The sequence below is a fragment of the Morone saxatilis genome, unplaced genomic scaffold, assembly GCF_004916995.1.
Source record: "Morone saxatilis isolate NCDOM2014 unplaced genomic scaffold, NCSU_SB_2.0 Contig21, whole genome shotgun sequence".
NCBI lineage: Eukaryota > Metazoa > Chordata > Actinopteri > Moronidae > Morone > Morone saxatilis.
Genome location: NW_023339774.1, coordinates 18,134,691 through 18,158,485, shown reverse-complemented (window position 1 = coordinate 18,158,485; position 23,795 = coordinate 18,134,691). Strand labels below are relative to the sequence as shown.

At 41.2% G+C, this 23,795-nt stretch overlaps 1 protein-coding gene across 2 annotated transcripts in view; it reads left to right on the top strand.

The window, feature by feature from the left end:
* Nucleotides 1–21,744, top strand: part of col5a1 (procollagen, type V, alpha 1) — a 73,049-nt gene extending 51,305 nt beyond the window's left edge. The window contains exons 30-66 of one of the 2 annotated variants that reach the window (XM_035667733.1): nucleotides 267–374; nucleotides 1,537–1,590; nucleotides 2,059–2,112; nucleotides 2,889–2,933; nucleotides 3,118–3,171; nucleotides 3,250–3,294; nucleotides 3,399–3,452; nucleotides 3,560–3,613; nucleotides 3,705–3,758; nucleotides 4,413–4,520; nucleotides 4,703–4,792; nucleotides 5,347–5,400; nucleotides 5,692–5,799; nucleotides 5,914–6,021; nucleotides 7,131–7,184; nucleotides 7,310–7,363; nucleotides 7,461–7,568; nucleotides 7,654–7,707; nucleotides 7,846–7,953; nucleotides 10,266–10,319; nucleotides 10,549–10,656; nucleotides 10,818–10,871; nucleotides 10,988–11,041; nucleotides 11,178–11,231; nucleotides 11,348–11,401; nucleotides 11,517–11,624; nucleotides 11,799–11,852; nucleotides 11,971–12,024; nucleotides 12,257–12,364; nucleotides 12,505–12,558; nucleotides 12,664–12,699; nucleotides 12,817–12,870; nucleotides 13,031–13,298; nucleotides 14,224–14,336; nucleotides 15,911–15,979; nucleotides 18,719–18,952; nucleotides 19,166–21,744. In XM_035667733.1, the coding sequence (XP_035523626.1) occupies nucleotides 267–374; nucleotides 1,537–1,590; nucleotides 2,059–2,112; nucleotides 2,889–2,933; nucleotides 3,118–3,171; nucleotides 3,250–3,294; nucleotides 3,399–3,452; nucleotides 3,560–3,613; nucleotides 3,705–3,758; nucleotides 4,413–4,520; nucleotides 4,703–4,792; nucleotides 5,347–5,400; nucleotides 5,692–5,799; nucleotides 5,914–6,021; nucleotides 7,131–7,184; nucleotides 7,310–7,363; nucleotides 7,461–7,568; nucleotides 7,654–7,707; nucleotides 7,846–7,953; nucleotides 10,266–10,319; nucleotides 10,549–10,656; nucleotides 10,818–10,871; nucleotides 10,988–11,041; nucleotides 11,178–11,231; nucleotides 11,348–11,401; nucleotides 11,517–11,624; nucleotides 11,799–11,852; nucleotides 11,971–12,024; nucleotides 12,257–12,364; nucleotides 12,505–12,558; nucleotides 12,664–12,699; nucleotides 12,817–12,870; nucleotides 13,031–13,298; nucleotides 14,224–14,336; nucleotides 15,911–15,979; nucleotides 18,719–18,952; nucleotides 19,166–19,312 (3,045 nt within the window). In that variant the 3' untranslated portion in view covers nucleotides 19,313–21,744. Of the gene's footprint in view, nucleotides 1–266; nucleotides 375–1,536; nucleotides 1,591–2,058; nucleotides 2,113–2,888; nucleotides 2,934–3,117; nucleotides 3,172–3,249; nucleotides 3,295–3,398; nucleotides 3,453–3,559; nucleotides 3,614–3,704; nucleotides 3,759–4,412; nucleotides 4,521–4,702; nucleotides 4,793–5,346; nucleotides 5,401–5,691; nucleotides 5,800–5,913; nucleotides 6,022–7,130; nucleotides 7,185–7,309; nucleotides 7,364–7,460; nucleotides 7,569–7,653; nucleotides 7,708–7,845; nucleotides 7,954–10,265; nucleotides 10,320–10,548; nucleotides 10,657–10,817; nucleotides 10,872–10,987; nucleotides 11,042–11,177; nucleotides 11,232–11,347; nucleotides 11,402–11,516; nucleotides 11,625–11,798; nucleotides 11,853–11,970; nucleotides 12,025–12,256; nucleotides 12,365–12,504; nucleotides 12,559–12,663; nucleotides 12,700–12,816; nucleotides 12,871–13,030; nucleotides 13,299–14,223; nucleotides 14,337–15,910; nucleotides 15,980–16,044; nucleotides 16,114–18,718; nucleotides 18,953–19,165 lie in introns of both variants that reach the window. The other variant, XM_035667735.1, reaches the window with a different exon arrangement.
* The last annotated feature ends 2,051 nt before the right edge of the window (nucleotides 21,745–23,795 follow it).

The following is a 23,795-nucleotide window of genomic DNA, read 5'->3' as shown; positions in this document are numbered from 1 at the left end:
TAGAGGGCAATAACGTAACTCTGTAATGTTCACGCTATTCAACTGGTTAACAGTTGGTGGCAGTAATGCACCCAGCAGACAAAGACAGAAGAAAAGTGCTGGCTGGCTTATACGTGATATAAACAATTAAGGTATTAAATATATACAGTACAAAAAATAGCACAACCACAGTCAACAGTCAACCTCAAGGAGTGTTTTGACAGTGGATCTAGTGCACCATGTTTCAGTGTAAGGTGTGTGATGTTTGTGCTTTCTGTACTTTCCAGGGAGAGCTTGGATCATCTGGACCCAGAGGAGAAGATGGTCCCGAGGGACCAAAGGGTCGTTCAGGTCTCCCAGGAGATGCTGGTCCTCTTGGCCCAACTGGTGAGAAGGTAAGCTCATTTTACACTGATATCCCACAGACACTGTGCCTACATTTTACACTGACTGATAAAACAGAGTTAAATAAAATTGGTATTTTGTATCAAAAGTCATGTTTGATCTAGGATGATAACTCAGCAGGGCTTAACAAGGAAAATTGTTTTTCCGATCGTTCTGTTTTGAATGGCAACAGATTTTTTTCTCCATGCTGCTGCTCTTGAACCAGCTGGGAGCAAGAAATTGATTCACTTCTTTACATTCTTTATTGTTAAATTGAAAACTGCATAAGCTGTTGTTGACAATACAATTTTTGTGGTAGCATTATTTTATAGAGGATGTAGCCTCTTAATGATCTTTTACTAAAGACTTAAAAATGAGCAGAACAGATGTTGACTATTATTGAAACTCATGCACAATCTGATTTGGCAAGGCACCAGCCAAAATTAAAACTGAAAACTGCAGTCAGTATTATTTGAATATCATTATTATTAGTCTTATCCTTAAAACCTGAAGTGCTTGTTTTCTGAATCGTACATACATTTGCAATATGAAGATAACACTGCATTATAGATGTAGACACGGGTCTGTATCACACATGAGGTAACAGCTGAGTCATTTTCAGATTTAATTAGAGCCTGAAAAGCAGCCAATATTTCAATGTTCAAACACTAAGCTGCTTCTAATAAATGCCGCTGTGTTTAGCAGGTGTTTGTTCATATTTGAATGTAGTTTTTACAATTAGAATACAACTACTATTCTATTTGTTTACATTCAAAGCTGTACAAATGTAGTATTATACAGGCTGGGTGCAGTCTGCTTGTCTTGCATTTAGGTTGGCGAGATACTCATTCAATATATATATATGTGGGAATTGAGCAATTTTACACATGAAGTTCAGTTTTCTCATCCGAGTATTACTTAAAAATAGATCTGATGATGTCATCTGGGAATTTATGAGGATTAAGCTGTTGAATTGCATTGTGGGAATTGTAGGATCCAGCATTTTTTAAGCTTGATCCATACTAGACACTAAAAGTCAGTCTGTCTCTTCTGAATCAGTTTTGAAAGTTTTGTCTCTAATGGATCCACCAACTGCATGAAAGTGCAATACTAAATCACTGGAATATCCTTTCAAGTGAATCTAAAAACAATTTTGGCTTTTTTAATTTACAGGGTAAACTTGGAGTTCCCGGATTGCCAGGATACCCAGGAAGACAAGGACCAAAGGTAATTGCGCACACGTATAACTAAACAACATTGTTATTAGCTCACTGATTTTAGTGTTGAGTAACTTAAAAACCTTATTGATCAGGAACACAATTTATTTGGCAGTGTCTTTACACACACGTGTTTCTGTGTGTATTTGAAAGAGAATTAAAAATGCGTACATGTGCATGTGAGGGCTGCTTTGCTGAACTTTTGATGGCTCATCCTTTAGCCTTTCCGAGCCAAATCCGCAATCTGACAACTGGACATGCTTGAAGCTCCCTGATCAAAGAGCCAGGGATTTGAATATGCCTTTTGGTGTCAGCCCTTGGCCCCTGATACGGCAACAATAAAACGCTGCTTTTATTTATGGTACACCAAATCTCCTGTTGCATTTGATATGCGAGGGATATCTCTGGGAACAAACAGGGGGTATAATATTTAAGGTTTGTCTCTCAAATGATTAATTGCTCTCTTTCTCACACACAGGGATCTCAGGGTTTCCAAGGTTTCCCTGGCGCCAATGGAGAGAAAGGAACTCGGGTATGTCAGATGGACTTCTTATTATTCTGCTCATTCCTTTAAGGGTTGGATCAATACTGGCGTAGTGCTAGAGACAGGGTTCTGTCCCTGTCTGGATTTATCAACCTAGAGGAAGTTGTATGGCTTTAAAATAAAGATTTTCAGCAAAGACAGGAAGACAATTGTATTCCTTCTTCATGATCACTTATACAACTCATTTCGAACCACCAAAAGCATTGTTTATCACTTTGTGTTACTTGAGCAATGTTTCATTTTCTTTGTTTAAGGAATGGGCCATTAGCTCGCCGGCAAGACTAATGGTTTTTCACCACAAGTGGAGCAAGGCACACAAAGCTTTTCATCTTCACAAAACATTTGTGAAGTTTATGAGAGCAAGCTCCCACACCGAAAGGGGTAGCAGTGCCATTAACATAGTTTCACAGCACTTGTTTGAAACTTAAAAGCCTCACAAAAGATATAATTGTTTTTCTCATTAAAGTTGTATGCAGCTACTGTTATAATAACGTTGCTTTAAACCCATTATATTGCACGTTATTGTTCATTAAATGTCCTTTTCTAAGGTGTGATGATAAATATTGATGTTACTTTTGTTTTGAAGTCATTTCTAATTAATGATAAAAGATGATCTCAGAGCTCCTAAATGGCTCTATTCTGTTGAAATGGGTTTGCAAATGTTACTGTCTGCTGGCATTATATTCATTCTTCTAGAGGATGCAGCCTCTTAATGATGCGAGTGCCACTCCTTTGATCATGTTGTGTGTTCTTCGTGTCCACAGGGAACAGCAGGAAAGCCTGGCCCACGCGGACAGAGAGGACCAACGGTTAGTCTTACTCAGCAGACTCCTGCTTATTATACAGATGGCAAGCTTGGCACCTGAGTGCAAGTGGAGGTTCAACCTGAGCATGCTTGAGGGGAACCCACACCGATTAAACCGTGAAAACATGACATATTCAGGTGACTAATATCCCTTTCTGAGATTTTAATCAATTTGTCTTTTTCTCAAGGGCCCTCGAGGAGAGAGAGGACCAAGAGGACCAACAGGAAAAGCTGGACCAAAGGTTTGTAGGGCATTTTACTACCAACTTCTTGCATATATTTTGGTACATGTTCCTTTACTCCTTATTTTATCTCTTCAGGGTAACTCAGGAAATGACGGCCCACCCGGACCTCCCGGTGAGAGGGTACGTACCATCACACTGTCATTAAGGCTCATGTTTTTTTATCATAACATGTATCAATTTCCATAAGAAACAACTGATTATTGATCATTTGTTGTTTCTTTCAGGGTCTGCCAGGCCCTCAGGGACCAACAGGTTTCCCAGGAATAAAGGGCCCTCCTGTAAATCCAAACTCATACAACACACATGACTCTCTATACAAACCCATCATGCCTTTTCTTTTGGCATTCTATACACTTGCATTCATAGATTTATGTATTTTTCTCAGGGACCTGCAGGGAAAGACGGACTGCCTGGACATCCTGGACAGAGAGGAGAGACTGTGAGTAAACTAGTCTCATTACTTAGCTCTTCATCTGTATTCCCCAGAGTCAGTTGTATGACAAATCTGTTTTATCTTCTGTAATACACAGGGATTCCAAGGCAAGACTGGCCCTCCTGGTCCTCCAGGTGTCGTTGGACCTCAGGTGAGTCACAGCCATTGACCATCTTTCTGTGTTAGTCCCATACATCCATTATCAGTTGACTCACCAACGTTTGTTTTGGTTGCACAACTCGTATTGATTGTATTTTTTTGTGCAGAGACCAAAATTTCCCTTAAGTACTGCAAGATGCCAAATTTGTATTCATATTTATCTCAAAGTATTCTTAAAAATGACACCCTTACATTTGCACTTGTACAGTTACTAGAAACGCTTTCAGCAATTTTTCTTTATGACAACAAAATTGATTTATCCTCATACCTATATCTCACAAGCCATGACTTAAGTGTTGTTTATCCTCTTTCATATTAGCAATGGGCTCTTCATCCATTATGCATAAACGTTTAACAGACTTTCCCTCCCAGCCACTCTGCTAATGCCAGCTGAGAACATTGATGATAACGGAGCTGTATGTGGCCTTAATGACTAGTAAGCCTCCCACACAGCAAATGCTCAGCTGCTCCACACCGTGTTTTGCAATAGATGCAGAAATTGTAATATATTTTGTTGTATTAAATTGCTGATTTTGCTCACAGTGTTCCTTCTAATGTGGTTTGTCTTCTTCACACCTCCTCTGCAACTGGGTTTAATGCTGTAGCATCCATGGTTTTATTTTTGCTTTTGCTTTTTTTATTTTAGGGACCAACAGGTGAGACTGGACCAATGGGAGATCGGGGCCACCCTGGACCCCCAGGCCCACCTGGCGAGCAGGGTCTACCTGGAGCTGCAGGGAAAGAAGGAGCCAAGGTGAATTCTGAAGCAATTTTTAATATCTGATCTTTTCAGCCAGCATAATCAGCATAATGAATACCTATAATTCCAATGCTATTTGTTTCCCATTCCATCTAGAACTTTTGTTTTAGTGGATAATTAAAGTGGACAGTAACACCGTATTTACACGTTTAATGGCATTGTGCTTTGACCTACAGGGTGATCCTGGTCCTTCTGGCCCAGCAGGTAAGGATGGCCCTCCTGGGCCAAGAGGTTTCCCTGGAGAGAGAGGTCTTCCTGGCCCTGTGGTTAGTATTGCCTTCTGCTCAGTACAATAGCATCACACAAATTCAATATCTCACAGCTTGGTTATTGCATAATAGTTCTGCGCTATTAAATGGCTGTAAGACTGTGGTGAACTTCAAGAGTCAGACATGATACCAGATCCCTGAGTGGGCTTCAGAAGAAGAACAGTGTGCTCTAGGCTGTTTATTTTTTTAATTTTAATTTTTTTATTCTAACTTGACAAAAGTCATGTAGTGGTAGTTATGCAATTCACACTATTTTCTTACTGAAAAGTTTTTATACAGAAATCAATTGCAGAAATAGCTTTTTGTTTAAATCTAGGATGCAGAAATGATGCCATACACGTTTCCCCTTGTAATGTAAAGGATGTTTGCAGCATTTTTGGTAAAAAACTGTTCTCCCTGTGTGCTCTCAGCCTCCACTTTGTGGACTATAGGAGGTTTTCCATCTCACGCTGAGCCTGTTTGAAGATAGGGAGTCCAGTGTAAGGCAGGAAGTGTGCTTCCCCAACAGATGTGTTTGTTTTCTGAAGCCTTCATTTTATTCTTTTCTGCAGGGGGCTCATGGCCTGAAAGGGAATGAAGGTCCTCACGGCCCACCTGGCCCTGCTGTGAGTACAATTTACTGCATCCGCATCCTGAGTTTGTCACTCTCTCACTCTCACCTTCTGTATTCTGTCTCCATCTCTGGGAATTGTCTTCATAGCAAAGTTCCCACCCTCAGTTGTTCTAGGCGCTTACATAATATAATGATATGCACAGTTTGCTACTTACATAAGAGAGGTCTGACCTATTTGGTAGGATAGATATTGTTATTTTGTTTCAGTGTTATAACTTTGATGTCTTTGATACTTTCGCTCAGTTTTTCTGATTGCTAACATTGCTGTGTGATGGTGCTGTAGGGTTCTCCTGGTGAGCGTGGTCCTTCTGGCCCAGCCGGACCTACTGGTCTTCCTGGACGCCCTGGCCCCCAGGGACCTCCAGGCCCTGCTGGAGAGAAAGGCGGACCGGTAACAACATCCCATTCTAGAGATTGCTTTGACATACAGATACACAAATAACATGTTTTTGCAGATAAAGTGTGGCTGACAACATGATGTTGTATTATGAAACAAATGTTTTAGGGAGAGAAAGGACCTCAAGGCCCAGCTGGAAGAGACGGTATTCAGGGACCTGTTGGTTTGCCAGGACCTGGAGGACCTCCTGGACCACCTGGAGAGGATGGAGACAAGGTGAGTTACTTTAAAATGAAATTCAATAAAAATTCAGTAAAGCTGTAGTGAAGCTTTCAGTTTCTTGGAACTCTGAATCACACACACACAAATATACAGTACACTTTCCACCTCACAAAGACACTAAACTTTACAGGTGAGATCTAAGCCAGATATCCTCTCGTCTCTTTCCCTGTGACCTTAAACGCTCTAAGGAGAATTTGTCTGACAGAGTTTGCATCGATTAACAGATCTTTAAAAGGCGAACCTGCCTTGTTTCAGCTTTGTACCCTTCTGTACAAACAGACAGAGGAGAGGGAGGAATTCTGTGGCAGTGACAGAATGTGTGAAAGTGACCCTTTAGTATTCAGAAGCAAGAACAACTCCTCATCCCCTCTAAAAACATTTGCAGGAAGATCAGCCGTGGAGATACTCAGAGGATAATCTCTCATCCTTTGAAGAATGCCTCAGTTCTTAACTGGCCTTACAATGGTCCCTGTGGTGCAGACGGACACAGAGAATACAGAGGGTATTTGCCATGCAGATAAAAAGGATCTTGCAAGCTAATGTTTACACACATTCAGACACTTTCTCATTATAAGTCCTGTCCACAGGGAACGAACAACTCCAAGGCCTTTTTTTTTAAAGAGATTAATACTGCCTCACAAAGAGCATTGTTTGACTCAAACCCAAAAGTAAACGCCTTTGGCTTTGGCAGTTATTAACATTATTTCTCTAAACACCCACAGCATGTGGAGGCTTTGAAATAATGGTGCAAGGTTCTTCACTCTGGGAATGCTGGTGCAAACAGGTTGAGATGGGACTAATTATCTATTCTGTTTTGGCTGCTAGTAGCGCCTATGACTCATCACAGTAACCCCCCCCCCCCCTCAGATGTGAACTATATCTGTCACCAATTGTGAGAGAATGAGAGATGTAATTGAAATATCTATAGACAGATCTCAAAGGTGGGATATAGTTGGGTGTAGGTGTCATTGTGCTTTGATAAGTTCTGTGGAGTGTAATTTGTCACTGTTCATTGTCACATTTTATCTCCCTCTCACTTCTGTATTACTTTGAGTTGAGAGTTTTATTTGTCTTCGTTTCACACTGATCATTTCGTTCCACAGGGAGAGCTCGGAGAGCCAGGCCAGAAAGGAAGCAAGGGTGACAAAGGAGAACACGTAAGTTATTGTGAATATGTTATTTATTATCATTTTACTGTCTGAGATTGGAAGGCCAATCCATTTTTACTGTGGATCCATACAATTGTTGATTGTCCTTTTGATTTGTTCCGTCTCTTCTGCAGGGTCCACCTGGTCCTACCGGCCCTCAAGGACCTGTTGGAGCACCCGGTCCTGCTGTAAGTGTCTTGTTTGCATTGGGTGTTCAGATCATTCAACGCCTTGTCTACTGTTTCTCCTGCATCTCCTGACTGTTCATCTGTCGTCGTTGTGCAGGGTGCAGATGGTGAGCCTGGTCCCAGAGGTCAGCAGGGTCTGTTTGGCCAGAAGGGAGACGAAGGATCAAGAGGATTCCCCGGTCCTCCAGGCCCAGTTGGGCTGCAGGTGCGGACTGCAATGAAAAATACAAACTGTGGTCAAATGTTATTATTAAGAATGAATATGATTAAATCCTCTGTGCTCTCCTTAGGGCTTGCCTGGTCCACCTGGTGAGAAAGGTGAAACTGGAGATGTTGGTCAAATGGTAAGAGCCTGATTGATTACAAGTTTATACACTATATAAGTGATTGTGTTATCAGTCAAATACATATAATATAATATATAGTCAAGTTTGCAGGTCAAGTGTCCTTACTCATTAGACTGTATCCTTCCTCACGTGTAGGGTCCACCCGGCCCCCCTGGTCCCAGAGGCCCCTCAGGACCCCCAGGAGCTGATGGCCCTCAGGGACCTCCTGGTGGTATTGGAAACCCCGGTGCTGTTGGAGAAAAGGTAAGCCTCTCTCTTCTGTGTCTGCTTTGCTCACTTTTACTGTGCTTGTGCGAGTTCTGTAACACTGTCGCTCTGAGGTGTTTGTGGTGTAGCCAAGGTTGTGTTTAAACACTGCAGGTAGCATTATGCCGTTTTCATGGCTTGGCTTTCATGTTTGTTTGTGTTGTTTTTTTGGCAGGAAATTGCCCCTATTTTTAAAATAGCTACTTTTTTAGTTGGTGTACATGTAAACACAGACATCAAAGTCACATAAACCGCTTCCGAAAACCTCAGTCACACTGTTTTGTGCCTCTTTTTAGTTGATACTAATTGCATGTATCATGCAAACAATTAAGTAAATGCACAAATCATTTTAGTAAACAAGAAAGTAGACAGGCAGTAAACATTGAATTGTATTTAAACCACAACACCCTAACCACGTAGATATCACTGACTACCAAAAACAATTTTGTGCACATAATTACACACTGAAATGGTAATTTAATTGTCTCCTAGAACATTATATCCACTAAACAAGATCACACACCCATGCAAATGTTTTATTTAGACTGCTGTATAATAATTTTAAAGTGTTGTGATTGGCCATTATGTATGTATTTTTTCAATTGACAACTTACTCATCGTCTACAAAACCGTGTGATGTCTCTCTAGATGTGCATTTTTACAGTAAAGAATATTCAGTTTTTCCAGATGGGTAGACAACACAACAAAGGTCCCCCAAGTGGGCTCAATGTTATGTATCCTAGACCATATGGCACCTGATTGTGTGGACAGCCTTCATAGTAACCTCCCTATAAGATTGGTGTGATTCCGTTTTTATCCGATTGACTGGTTTTTCTAACATTTAAGAAGAGACAGATTCAATGTGCCAGCAGTTTGTTTGAGTGTTCTGTGGTAAAGACTGAGTGATACCCTTTTACAGGGCTTTTGCAGCCATTAATATTCCCCATGCCTATTTATATGATACCCTTTTAAATGGGACATGATCGTTTTTTTCTGCTGCAGACTGACAGATGCAAAGCAAATCTAATGGACAGGCTGCCATCCCCAACAGTACTGTCGCTGGGTGGAGAGAGTATGAATAAATACTCAAAGGCACTGTACTTGCAATTCTAAGCTGATAAATGCATTATTAAAGGCAGCTCTCATAAAATCAGCTCCCGCTCGTGTTTGTTGCTGCTGTTTCATTATGAAAGGCCTGCTTTGGCAACTTTTGCAGTCGCCTGACTGCAGTGTTGTGCACCGGCTCATCACTTTGTGTCCGTAGAGTAGGTGTGATTTGTTTTATCTGGTCCAGTCGATATAATCACCTTTTGCTCCTTTGTAATCTCCCCTAGGATAGCCTGTCCTTCCCCTGTGCAAACAAACACAGCGCTCTTTGGGCTTAATCGCTCTTTAGCTGATTTGGCATTTTATTAGCCAGCCCAGGGAGCTGGCAAGCAAGTGCTTTTGCTGTAAACGCGTCCCTCATATATGTGTGATGAGCAGCTGTCTTTCATGCTCTTGGTTTCCCTGCACTCAGCAGATTTTACCTTCGGCCCTGTGGTGAACATGAGCAGGTTGTCATGAGGATGGAGTCGAGGCCTGTGCAGGGCTCCTCACATGCAACCTTGCATAAAGTACGGAGTATGCTCCTAATACAGGAGGATCTGTCATGCTTTTAAACAGGCGTACTGCTTAGAGTGGATATCTTGACAGCAACAAGAGAGGTTGTGGAAGACAGCCAGATGCTAATTTAGAGTTGATATTCACAATACAGAGTTTTTGTTCATGCTAGAGAGAACATGGATATGCTTATCATAACACATCAGCTAATAGCTGGTCATTGGCTCTACAGAGCTGCGCTATCGATTCGGCTCTCGGCCTCTCAAACATGACATGGGGCTAATATTTTTCCCTGAAACAGGTGTGGCAGACTGTATCTGCAGTAAACCCCAGCAGGGAGGACAGTAGGCTTATGTGACAATGAATAACGATGGCACCCAGTGTATAGGTGAATCAACAGGGCAACTATCCAATAAGGCAGGAGGAAGAGGACAAGATATATGTGCAGGGTCCAGGGAGAACAGTGAGGTCAGCGCCCTCCTGTGCTCCAGCCACCCAATCTGCCTGCACTTGATGGATTGAAATCTCTTGTGTCATCTCTTTCTATCCGCATTTGGGTGACAAGGGCACCGGGACAGCGAGGGCTGCTGTAAATGATGGGATTTTTAGAACCATGCTGGATCAACAAATCACCTTTCTGATAATGTGTGTCTCTCTCTCACCCTCTAATATCCCCTCCCCCCCACCCTCTCTCTCTTTCTTATCAGGGAGATGCTGGTGAAACAGGAGAGCCAGGTCTTCAGGGAGAAGGTGGCCCACCAGTGAGTTATCTATTTCTCTTTCCTACATTGTTACATGAATAAGTACCAACAAGGAATGCAAGGACCAACAATAATTTCACCACCAAAGAAAAGGAATCATTGTTGGCCAATAGACTACAAATGAGTTTATCTACAATGATCATAAAGTATAATGAGGCTGTTTTAATTTTCCATTTGTTTTCTACTCCTATCTATCTCAGAATTACTAACATAATGCTTAATATTCCAGGGTCCACGAGGAGAGCGAGGAGAAAAGGGAGAGTCCGGTCCAGCTGGTGCAGCTGGACCTCCCGGCCCTAAAGGTCCCCCCGGAGATGATGGTCCCAAAGGCAGCCCTGTATGTTTTTTTTCCACCTATTGCTTCAGCAAATACATTTTATCTTATGAAGCAATGTACTCTCACTACTTGCTTGACCTTCGACGAATGATGACCATCGTAACCTTAAAATAAATATATTTTCTTAAAAAAAAAGTAATGCTTCTCTTATTGATTTTCAGGGTCCAAGTGGTTTCCCCGGCGACCCTGGTCCCCCTGGAGAGCCCGGTCCAGCTGTACGTATGGCATAAGTCATCAGATGAGCTGTGAATGAATTGTGCAGATTCTGTTCTTTACAGTTTGTTTTTGTTGCAATGCAGCATGACTGAGGCTCTGTTCAATTCTTATGCAGGGGTTAGATGGTCCAGCTGGTGACAAGGGAGATGATGGAGAGGCTGGTCAGGCTGTGAGTGTTATGTAGCTCTTGTATTACTTTATCACAATTCTGTGTCATTACTAAAAAGGATGTTTTCCCTGAAAATTGCCATTTAAATCACAAAATGAATACTGTTTGATTTTCATTTCATTAAAATTTAAACTAGGGTTCTCCTGGACCCACTGGAGAGTCTGGACCCTCCGGACCACCAGGAAAGAGAGTAAGTTCTGTCTCTTGTGCTTGTCTTTGCGAAATGTTATCAATGTCAAAATGCTAAAATGTTCTTTCTTTGTATTCCACAATATTAATCTCTGTCATCTTTGTTTTTTTAAATAGGGCCCCCCTGGAGTACCAGGACCTGAGGGAAGACAAGGAGAGAAGGGAGCCAAGGTAACTAATCCAACAAATACAGATGTTCTGTTCACTAAGTGCACCAACCATGTCAAGTAATCAGAAAACAAGCAAGAATCAAATGCTTTGTGTGCATCCTGTTTTTGTGTGACAGGGAGAGTCTGGCTTGGAAGGTCCCCAAGGAAAGACAGGTCCTGTTGGTCCTCAAGGATCACCTGGCAAGCCCGGTTCTGAAGGCCTCAGGGGTATCCCTGGCCCAGTTGTAAGTAGTGTCTCTTACCTTCACACCAATTTATATCTTCATGTCATATCTTGATGTTGTGTAGTATCGTTAGAACAGCATAAAGAGCATGGTTTTTTAAACTGCTGAAGGAGCTGTGGTCTGTTTTTTAATTATGGCGATATAATAAACATTGTGATTGGTATTTCTGTGCAGGGAGAGCAAGGTCTACCTGGTCTTCCAGGCCCAGATGGACCCCCCGGACCTATGGTGAGTAGAAGTGACTCCTGGCCTTTGAGATGAGTTATATCGCATAATAATGTGTGCCACTGATCTGAATCCTCATGCTACACTTATCTCCTCTCTAATGTGTCCTCCGTTCTTACAGGGTCCTCCTGGTTTACCCGGTTTGAAAGGAGATTCTGGTGTCAAGGGAGAAAAGGTGAGCCACTCCAGCACCAGCCCAGCTGAATGTTTTGATGTAGAGCATAAGACTAATGGACCTCTTTACTAACAGATTGATTAGATCTGCTGTTTGCCTCCAGCCATCACATCATTATCCTAATGATTAGAGGGTGTGCCAGATAGATATATATTATATGGCTAATGTTTGTGATGGTGTATTATTGACTGTTGTATTGATAAATTATATGTGTGCTGTTCTCTATCCTCAGGGCCATCCGGGTCTTATTGGTCTTATCGGACCCCCAGGTGAACAGGGAGAAAAGGGTGACAGAGGTCTTCCTGGTCCTGCAGGATCATCCGGCCCCAAAGGAGACAATGTATGTAAACAAAACTACACTGGAGGCATGTTTAGACCACTGAAATGTATTAATAATCTTTGTGTTTTTTTAATTTAGCACAAGCAAAATGCATCAGGAACAAACCGTTTTGGAGTGACACTCTCTCTCTTTTCCTTCAGGGTATTGCTGGTCCTTCAGGTCCTCTTGGTCCCCTTGGTCCTCCTGGATTACCTGTAAGCCTACTCTCATCATATGTGTCGTACTACAGCATGCGTGTAACTGAATAGCATATCATGTCTGAGCCATTATTGATTATTTGATCATATTTGTGTCTTCAGGGTCCTCCTGGTCCCAAAGGAGCTAAAGGGTCATCGGTAAGTGTTTTGCTGAAAGCTGCATTCCTTTAGAAACAGTAACAAGCATTTATTGTGACACTCACAAAAACAGTTTGTCGATAAAGATCAAGCATTTCTTTCATTTGTTCTGCTCAGGGTCAAACTGGACCAAAGGGAGAGACTGGTACACCTGGACCTCCTGGCCCTCCTGTAAGTCAATACACCAGACTTTTGAAATGTACTCTATCATCTTTTTGTATCTTATCCTTAGTGTGAGTCATTATCTCCTTCATTTTATGGACATTTACATAATCCCCATCCTTATCTCTGACTGGCATTTGTCTCTCCTCCTTTCATCTCTCCATAACAGGGCCCTCCTGGCGATGTTATCCACCCACTCCCCATCCATGCTCCCATTAAGGGCAGAAGCCGTAGGAATATCGATGCCAGCCAGATGATGGACGACACAGCTGCGGATGCCAACTACAAGGACTACGACGACGGCATGGAAGAAATCTTTGGCTCGCTCAACTCCCTCAAGTTGGAGATCGAGCAGATGAAGCACCCGCTGGGCACACAGGGCAACCCCGCTCGTACCTGCAAGGACCTGCAGCTCTGCCACCCTGAGTTCCCCGATGGTTTGTATACAGTTCATCTGAAATGAGGCTTGAGGTCTATTGTCTGCCTGTGAATTTGAGCTCTGTTGTGTGGCTGCTAGCCTCACTGTGACACCCCTTTCCAGCCACACCTATGTGACACAAATATACTGCGAATAGTCTACACCCACAGGTTTATGAACATGACTTTAAAGCCAAGGTTAGGTACAGTAAATGGGAGGTTAGGCATGAATAGGCCGGGTTAAAAGGTCAGAGAAACTGTCCTGTTCAGTATCTGACTGGTAAATGCTCATAAGGGAATAGTTCTTGGGAATAAACTAGATACTTTTTGTGTCACTTTTCGAACAAAAATATATCTTCAGATTGTAATGTGCCTTTTGGGCTTCAAATAATCATCCAATTCATCTCTAATGGAAATAATCATATATTTGCATTGTTTGCAGCCCTAGAATTAACCGTCAATCTTCATTACACGCTGCAATTTTTTCCATCATAGCTGCATGACAGTTTTTTATTTTGCGAGTCCATTTATGTATAATGTTCCATCTCTTGGTAATGATGTTGCGAAACAGCAGGAATCACAAGGGAGCTGTTTGTTAAAGTATCTCAAACTGGGTATGTCTTTAAATGCTGAATTTACTAGAAAACAGCAACAATTAATAATGTGTTGTATATTGTGTTTTACAACATGTAATGTTTAACTTAACGGTTATATGAAACAGTGGTGACCTTTTTCTCTGTACCGCAATCCGAATATGATACAGGCAGATTGATAGTGTAGACATGCAAGATACTTTTAGCACAGGCCATGTAATGTCCGATATCACCTTGACCTGAAGGAGTATAGTATAGGCTTCAAATCAAATATGCTGCCCTGTAATTGCTCTCTCTCTCTTTCTCTCTCTCTCTCTCTCTCTCTGTTTTCTCTCTCTCTTCATTTCTCCAGGCGAGTACTGGATTGATCCAAACCAGGGTTGCTCTCGGGACTCCTTCAAGGTTTACTGCAACTTCACAGCAGGCGGAGAGAGCTGCATCTACCCAGATAAGAAGTCTGAAGGGGTAAGTCTGGCCGCGTGTACACAAACACTTGCATGCACACACACAATGGACAGTGTGAGTATACAGTGAGTAGAAATGTCTCAGGCTAGCAATATGGTAGTGGTACGAAAAGGAGAAAATAAACTATTTTCACCCTCTGGTTTGTGATGTGCTTGACAGTAAACTAAGCTTAATCTTTTTTCCCTCACGTCTGCTGTGTATACTGTATAAATAACCCGAACATCTCAAGACAGCACTAGTTGCATCAGTAGCACTATTGTACCTACAAATGTACCCATATAATTAGCCTCCATGAGATTAGCTGGTTTGTTGTTACCAAGAAGATGTGGGAGATGACTCAACAGGACCACGTTTCCCATGAGGGCCAAAGTTATTTTTCAATCATGCTAAATCTTAGTTTAGTTCTGGCAGTTTATAACTGCGGGGAGACAACACACACATTCACTCTTACTCATCCATATTGTTCCAGTGCCATTTTTAGATGCAATGCCATTAAGGACTTTATCACCTGCAAAGCCTTTGGCAGGTGACAGGCACACTGAGAAGATTTTTGGTTCATTATGCATGAGTGTGTAGAGAGTAGCAGAGTTGTGAAACATTGGGAACACTGTCTTTGACAAGTCGGGGGTTGTGTAATAGCACAGTGCTACAGCCATTTTAATGATCCCACTCACCAAGCCTCAGAGGAGCAGGAGTTTGCTTAAGCTTAGAATAATGAAGCAGACTTTTTTATAGCGTGCTGGTGATGGGCTGCTTTCATTTGTGTCGGCGGTGAAAAGAAAAGCCTGTGCTGTCAGTCTTTGCATAGAGACTGCAAACACTCCCACGTGCGTTACGATTGGCGCAGTTATTATGGGTAAGTTATACTGTCCACGTACTGTACAGAATCACAGCCAGACATCCTATCACGAATTCTAGAAAAAGAGAAAGTCATAGCAAGGACATATATTTCCTCCTCCGCTCAATTCACTCCTGTGAAAACAACTGAAGGTCACCTTCAAGGCAGCATGGGTCTAATGTATGCCATCTCCCTGCGACAAGCAATCTCCGGCTCATCATTCATTAACGCATTAAGCTATTGATGACAGTTCCATATCAAACCCTGCTATTTAATTATGGAGAAATTCATCATTGTCATAGCTGAGACCATTAGAGCTGTGCCCTGTTGGCCAATTCACAGCTTTTAATGGCATAACAAAGTCAGTGCACCATGGCTGCATAGCGCTAACACTGAACAGCAGGGATAGAGGCCAGTGTATAAGAGCTCCTTGCAGGCGATCATTTCTTAATTAATCACTGTGTACTCATGAATTTTTCAGCAGCAATTAGCTGCCAGCTACAGTTTGTACTGTACAAAATGGCATAATGGCTTACTAAAATTTTCTGCCCTGGACCCGGTTGGTCTGGTTGATCTCACTGAATACTGTTTCAGGACTGGAAGACTCCTCAGAGGACAAACAGAAGGGGAGATACAAAAAGCAGAGAGGGGATGTGTTTCTGTCAGATCTGTTTCTTTTCTTTAACACTGCTGTTTTTTCCTCCTCCTCTGCCTCTCTGTCAATCCATGCCCCCAGGCTAGGCTCACATCCTGGGTAAAGGAGAATCCCGGCTCCTGGTTCAGTGAATTCAAACGTGGTAAACTGGTAAGCCAGACTTCCGACTTTCCCAAGTCCTTTTCCCTTCCCTGAATGCCTCTTATATTTTACAGAGCAAAATGGCAAAATGGCCCAAAGACTCGCCAGGCACATGGTATAGTCACTACAAGAGAGGTTCCCTGGTAAGTGGCCCTGCCTGTGGTCCCAGAGTCCGGGCTGAGGCCTGGACTCTGTGTGCCTGAGGCTATGCATGGTTCTGGTTCTTCCTACAAAGTATGTATATGCACTGGCACCTTGCTTGTTGGTTGTTACATTGTTGTGATGCATGATTCAGCATGAGTTGCACTCACCTTCAGTCCAAAGACCTAGGTAATGCTCTTACAAGGAAATAGAGGAGAGGTTTGTGGAACATACGGGCAAGAACTGCAATATATTTGGCATCTAATGGAGTTTAACAAATGGAAAACAACATACTGCTGTTTCACTATTTAAATTCTTGACTGTATATCCACTCTGCCACACCTCTGCTACATTAAGAGAGCATCTCCTAAGAGTGACTGTGTGCCTTGACACTCCAATGACTCAAGAAGCAACAGCATACCCATACATAGTTGATTTAATGGTGTGGACAAAACACCAGCAAGTGAATACATCACTTTACACTTTTCTTCCATAGACATTTGTTTTAGTTGTGGATCTCAACAATTTTCTGCCTCAGCAGGTCATCCATCCTTCACAAGGGGGGGGGGGGGATAAGTGTCATTTCCTTTCAGCTGCAGCCATTCAGCTGCACTCACATTCCCAGTGTCTCCCTTAAATACTACTTAGATCCGGCGGAGTAGCTCTGAGTCAAACAGGTCAGGCACTCAGTCACCACCCAGGGGCTTCTGGGTACTCAGTCACTGTTGACTTGCGGCTGTGATGATAAAGAGGTAATGTTTCTCTGGCGATGTTGGGCTGGATCCACACGCTGCGCGGGGCAGGGGGAGAGAGGGGGTGAAGAGTGGTGGGGTAAATGGGAGAAGCATGGGACTACCCAGCCACTCTGAGGGTGAAAACATCACAACGGTTTTCACTTTGAGCCACAGTGCCAACACTCGCAGACAAATTGCAGAACAAAGTCTTCAGTGTTTATATCTTGTGATGAATTAGCTAATTAAACCAATCTTCGGCACTAAGTTATTGCAAAAATAGATGGAGAAGATGATTAGCTCTCTCTGTTAATGTCAAGTTTGAGTGTTGGTACTCTGGGCTGCATGATGTGTGTGTGTGTGTGTGTGAGAGAGAGAGAGAACAAGTCAAGAAAGAACACATCCAGACTCACAGATGGTTTGCTGCTCTGGCTGCATGGCACGGGTGCTGCATGCGCTCTACTCTCAGTAAGTCCCGTTTGTCTGAAAGACGAAGCGACCATGTGGATCTCCTGATGGTTGGTATGCAGGAAGTCACTTACGGACATAAACTGAACCGTGACTGGTTCCAAACCTGCTATCTTATCAGTCAAGATTACAAAGCAGTTAATAAGCTTAACGGGTTATACATCAGTTTTTTGTCACATGAGCTCCAAAAGCAAAATTCTAGGTTAATTCTAGGTTAATTACCAGGCAATTAACATATGATTACTGCAACATATTTCCTATTAAGATAATTAAATTTTCATGTACTTAGCATAATTTGCTGATATTGGATATATATTTTATATAATTACATAATCAAGATTTAAATTGGGTGTTTAGTTATGCCTATTTTTTGTACTTTGAAGGCAGATTTTTCCACATTAAGACCAGCTTCCAGGCATTAGACCTTGGGAATATTCTGCACCCTTCCCCCTCATCTATATGACATCATCACATTTATTCATTTAAGAAAAGTGGATTTTATATAGCAGGTAATATTTTTTTATTGTCAACAAATCCCCATGAAATGACCAAAACCAACAATGACTAACAAGTCTGTGTATCCAAAGCCGAATATATCTGCCTGATATATCTTATTCCTCTGTGCCATAGAGGTCCATTGTTGTCCAAAAAATATAAAAAACACATGAGTACACTGACTGACATGCGGCTTCATCACAATGAATACACACACCGGGGTTTATTTTGAGTCAACTCCACATACACCATTTTATTGAAAATAGTCCCCAACAAATGCACCTTTTCCTCTTCAGTGAAGTCAAGAAAAACTACACTGCCCAGTTGTTTTAGACAATTAGTCTTTATTAAAAAAAGAAAGATAACTATATATTTGTGAGACGTTTTTAAAGATGAATATCTCCAGCAGGAATGAATAGCTTGTGGCTGTGTGCCCCAACCAGGGCAGGTAAGTCAGAGACACACACGTTGGTGTTGGTCTTTTAATAGGATTTGTTGACAGTAAGAAAAATACAGAATATGACCAGACTTATCCTTTAATGACTAAGTCAATATGCTGTCCTGTATAATATAAGAATTGGTAAATAAAGTTCTTTGTTGTTTTGTCTCTGCTCTCACAGAGCATGGTAGTATATTAACTCCGAATCCTTGGATGACAGCTACTTTTTAATAAGAAACATGTCCTATAAATCCAGACACAGCAGTAAAACAGGAATACAAATTACTAGTCATAAATTAAATCAGAATGACTCCCAAGAGACAAAAACACTGCACAGTATAGACATAACAGTGTATTCAGTCTTTTTAGGATCTTGAGGATACTCTTCCTCCCGGGCCACTCGTCCATTACACTGGTCCCTTCTCCTGGTGTTATGTTTTTGATGCCTAACTCCATCTGTGTTCCTCTCTGTAGCTCTCCTATGTGGATGCGGAGGGAAACCCCATCGGCGTGGTCCAGATGACTTTCTTGCGGTTGCTGAGCGCGGCAGCCAGACAGAACATGACATACAACTGCTACCAGTCGGTGGCCTGGCACGACCAGGACCAGGACAACTACGACAAGGCCATCCGCTTCCTGGGCTCCAACGATGAGGAGATGTCTTATGATAACAACCCCTACATCCGCGCCCTGGTCGATGGCTGTGCGGTAAGTCAAAGAGAAGTGTGTGTGTGTGTGTGTTTGTGTAGGCGGTTGGCAGGGTTCCTTTGATGAACACTGTCAGAAAATGATTTTCTTGTTGTCTTTGTAGTGGCTCAGTCAATAAGAGCCTTACAAAACCTTCTGTGATGTTTTTATTTCTGAAGAATATTTTTTTCACACACTAATTTTCCCTCCTGCTGTGTCTCTGCTCTTCAACAGTTGAAAAAGGGTTATGAAAAGACAGTACTTGAGATCAACACACCAAAGGTGGAACAGGTGCCATTTGTGGACATCATGTTCAACGACTTTGGCGGCTCCACGCAGAAGTTTGGATTCGAAGTGGGCCCTGTCTGTTTCATCGGCTAAGACTGTTTACTGAGCAAATGGAGAAAAAAAAGCATATATTTGTTTTCTCAGAAAAAAAAAACAATTGAAAAAGAATAGGACAATTCTATTTGTAAAAAAGTAACTTTTTTTCCATAAAGCAACAAGTATGAGTAAAATGAAATCAAGTTGAGAATACAGTGAAATTCTATAGGAACAGAGGAAAACGAAATAACCTTGAAACCTCAGTGTGCCTTCTCCATCACATGCAAGTTTTGAAACTGGATGTCAGAATCCTGCCTCCTACACAACACACTCGCACGCACACACAACTCTAGCCCCATGTCATCACACTTGATTTAGTCTTGACCCAAAACATCGAAGGCGACCCTGAGAGCTGCAGCCGTTCCAGACGGTCGCAGTATTTGCCATGGACTCCATCTGATTTGGCTTTTTCTTTAGTTTTCATGTTTTCTCTCATCTCCCTGGCTTTTTCCACTTGTCTTTTGTTGGTTTGTTTGCTCATTCACTACGGGAGCTTTGTTTGTGCATAATTGTCTCCCCATTCTCTTGGAATGGATCTTATATATATAAATATATATAAATAATTTTTATGTTTGTAAGTACATTCTGTATATTTTTCCTGGTAATGTTTATTGCTTCTGGCTTCAAAACATGCATGTGACTTTATTAATTGTGAGGTAGGAGACGATGAATACAGGGATAACATCGAAATTGTAGAAATATATCGAAAGTGAGGAAATTTGACTTGTAAATTGAAAAACAAAGAAAAAAAGAAAATTGGGAAGTCCTGTCTTGTTGCAGTTGTGGAGCACACCTTGTTGTAATTTAAGAGCAGAATGGAAATAAAAGACGAAAACAAGCTCTGTGATATTATGTGACAGTTTGATTTGCATAAGAAACGAAAATAATACATTCCTCCTTTTGTGCTCTCTGAACAGAACACCTATCTTGGTGGCAATATCATTAACTTAATAAACAGCTTTTGTTTTCTTTCCTCAAATACTCATCTATCTGACTATGCAATGGGAGATGATGTCACGTTTTAATGAAAACACAAAGAAATCAAAACCTAGGTGCTATTTTCTCTCTTCTGTGGTGCTATGTATTTTTCTAGTTTTTGTTGTTTAAATGAAAGGAAATTTGTGGTGATAATATTCCATCGCCAGCAGCCCCCTTGACTCTCTTAACCACCACGTCTGACGCAGGTGGATCTTTGCTGCATCCATTTTGTTTTTTATTTTATTTTTAATGTTCAGCGGTGGGGTTTGCATGCCATTTCTCTACAGCCACTCACAGATCAGTGCAGCATGGCGGCATAATGTTATCTCCTGCTTCAGCGGACCGCACAGATAAGAAACTTGTACCAAATGTTGGAATAACAAGAGGAAGCTAAGGTGGTGCTGTTGGCTTTGCATATCAGTTCTCTTAAGACGCTGCATTATGGCTCTTGCTGTTGGATCATCATCAAACTGATGGAGTTGAGACGTGGACATGTGATTGGGCCAGTGCTTCCAAAGGGATATGGTCCAAAATGTTGCTTGGTGTATGAAACCCTTCCACCAAAGGTTGTCACGTATATATTTAGCTTTAAGGGCCATAGTGGCTTGAAAACATTTTTTTTTTGTATGGGAAACAACTTGAAAAGTATTTCTTTTTGATTTAACCACAGTAGAAGCAGGTCACCAAATTAGCCAGATGAAAGAGTTTGCTCATGCAGCGTCAAAAATTGCTTGTTGGTCTACTATTTTTGCCCTTATTGTAATTATGCTCTTTGTTCAAACTATGCACTCTCTATGCTTATGACCACTAGTATCTACCACAGAATTTTTACAGCCCGTCATACGTAGGTTTGTTTTTTTTCTCCTTTTTTTTAAAAATCTTCAAGTATGTGACTTGAACCATTTCTGTTAAGATAACTCGATATGCTTGTAGATCTTTGGCTTTATCTTTCATTGTGATGCAGTACGCCCAAATTTAACACTTTGCTCTCAATAGAAAAGGACAACAAATTTTTGTAAATTTCCAGAACCAGCAGTGATGCTGCCATTGTTTTGTTTTTGTTTTATTTTGTAGATTTCCATTTGTCTGTCTTGTTTGTTTGTTTTCACAGTCTTGTCAAACCTGTGTAAGGATAAGAGGATAGAAGTTATATTGGTTTTTATGTCAATAAATTCAAGTTTACTGTGGCCATCCACTCTTGTATGTCTTTTGAAGCATTAAAACCTATCTGTATGCATGAAATTGTAAAGTTTTTTCTCTTGTTATAATTTTGTAGAGTGACATGATCTCCAGTCCACGTTTTATTCTTCAGGATACGTCAGTTTTTCAATGGTCATGTCCACAATTGTGAAGTGGAGAGAAAATGATGAACTTGTAACTCTACCAAAGCCAATGTTCGTTTGTAGTATATTTATTGTATTATTTAAAATAAAAAAATAAATGTTAAATGATACCATAGTGTAAGTGTAAGAGGCCCCCTCTTTACATGCACACAGGTAAACAAAAGGTGAAAAGGTTATTAATTTACCACATGCTATTTTACACAAGCTGGAAATGGCTCCGTTTAATGGAGCCTTGCAGAATGCGTTTGGCCACAACCATTTAAACAGATCGTTCTGTCTTCATGTTAACCACTGGACTGTATGTGTGTGTGTGTGTGTTGTGTGTGTGTGTGTGTGTGTGAAGAGGAGAGAGAGAGAGAGATTGTGTTGAAGGTTAACTGCTAAATGAATGAATGGATGTCTGTTTAAGCTGCTGGACAGGCTTAAACTATGAATTAGACTATAAGTATGTTTTAATAGTGTTAAACAATTCTTGCTCCACAGATATTCCATAAGGAAGACGTTCTCGTGATCTGACATGCAGTCATCAGTTGATTGTGCCCTGCTGATGCCTCTAGCAAAGACTGCTTAAGGAATCTTCCCGGCTAGGGATTTTTGGACAGATAATGTATGTACTTCCATCACTTCAATCTAATATTTCTATACAGCCTGCAGTGCATTATAATAAGCGAGGAAATATGTGTATTATGTGTATGATAACTCCTCCACTGTATGGATTTCATGCAAACCCTCCTCAGTGATCATTAAAATAAAAGTCTTCTTGTTAACTCTCCCATGCACCACTAATTTCAATAATCTGTTTGATCAAATTGGTGGTGCTGAAGATGACTTGCAGCACTTCAAGTGTCTCATTAGCAGCAAACCTTGCACATTAAGCCTTGCACAGCAAAACAAAAAAAAACTTCTCGAGCATGATGCCATGATCAATATTTAATGCAGTGTTTACAGGATGGATTGAGGATGATCCGAATGCATGGATTCTACTGAGGCAGCATCCTGGGTGAGTGAAGCAGAAACCAAAGCAAAAAAGCTAATTCCTCATCTAAGCACACGACTACTTGCATTGCAGGGGTGAGAAGTGGGGCATCAAAGTGGGTTGAGGATGGTAAGGGAGAAAAAAACACAGCAGGTAGGGATTTAGCTCTTTCCAATTATGGCAACAGGTGATGTGTCAAAAGACTACAACAGCACCCAAGTGTAATAAGCTTGTGAAACATTTTAGAAGAGCCGATTCAGGATGTGTGAAGAGGTCACTTTGGGACATGCAAATGTGAGTGGAGCAAAGAAGTACTCTAGGAAATTTATAGTGGAGCAAATGTATCACCATACACTGAAGTGTGCCAGGTAATAGACTGGGCTGCTCAGGTCGAACAGGAATAGTCCTGTAAAAATTTATTACAAGTAAAAATCCTGCATTCAGAATCATTTTTAAATGAATGCACATAAGTATTATTGACAAAATGTACTATAATTATCAAAAGTAAAAGTAGTGTCAAATAGAGCTTGTTTTTATTATTTTAGGTTGTTTAATTCAGATGTCCCCATCTGAGGGGATAAAAAGAAGTATAAACCTGAGGGGTCAGGAGATGATTAATGGGAGAGGAAAGGTGAAAAAAACTGCTACACACAGCTGTATTCATATTTGGACCTAAATCTCTGCTTTTTTACATTTTTTGGATAGTTTGACCTCTTTTGGCCTCAAAGAGTTCATTAAATGAAACCATCTGAGGAGCCTAGAGGGGGAAATCATTCTTTGGTGGAACTAATAAACAACTCATAAATATCAGAAGATCATTTTTTTTCTAAATGGTTACATACAAGCTAAACAGCACTGGTTTCTTTTTTAACAACAATGTATTGTATGTTACAAGCTTATCAAGTCACTAATAGCTGTCAGATAAGAGAGTAATTAGTATGGTATTTGCTTCTGAAATGTAGTGGTGGAAGTTTATTTATAAAATGGTAATGCTCAAGTGCACTACAAGTTTTTCAAAATAAGTACAGAATTTGACTTATTGTACTCCACTTTCCATCACTGCCTTTAAGTGCTAGAATTGTTCGGTTTAAAACAGTTCTCCACCCAAAATGTGTCTTGAGTGTAGAATATCAAATACTCACCACCTTTAGGCTGGAAAAAAGGTGGCTGTAATACAGTAGTT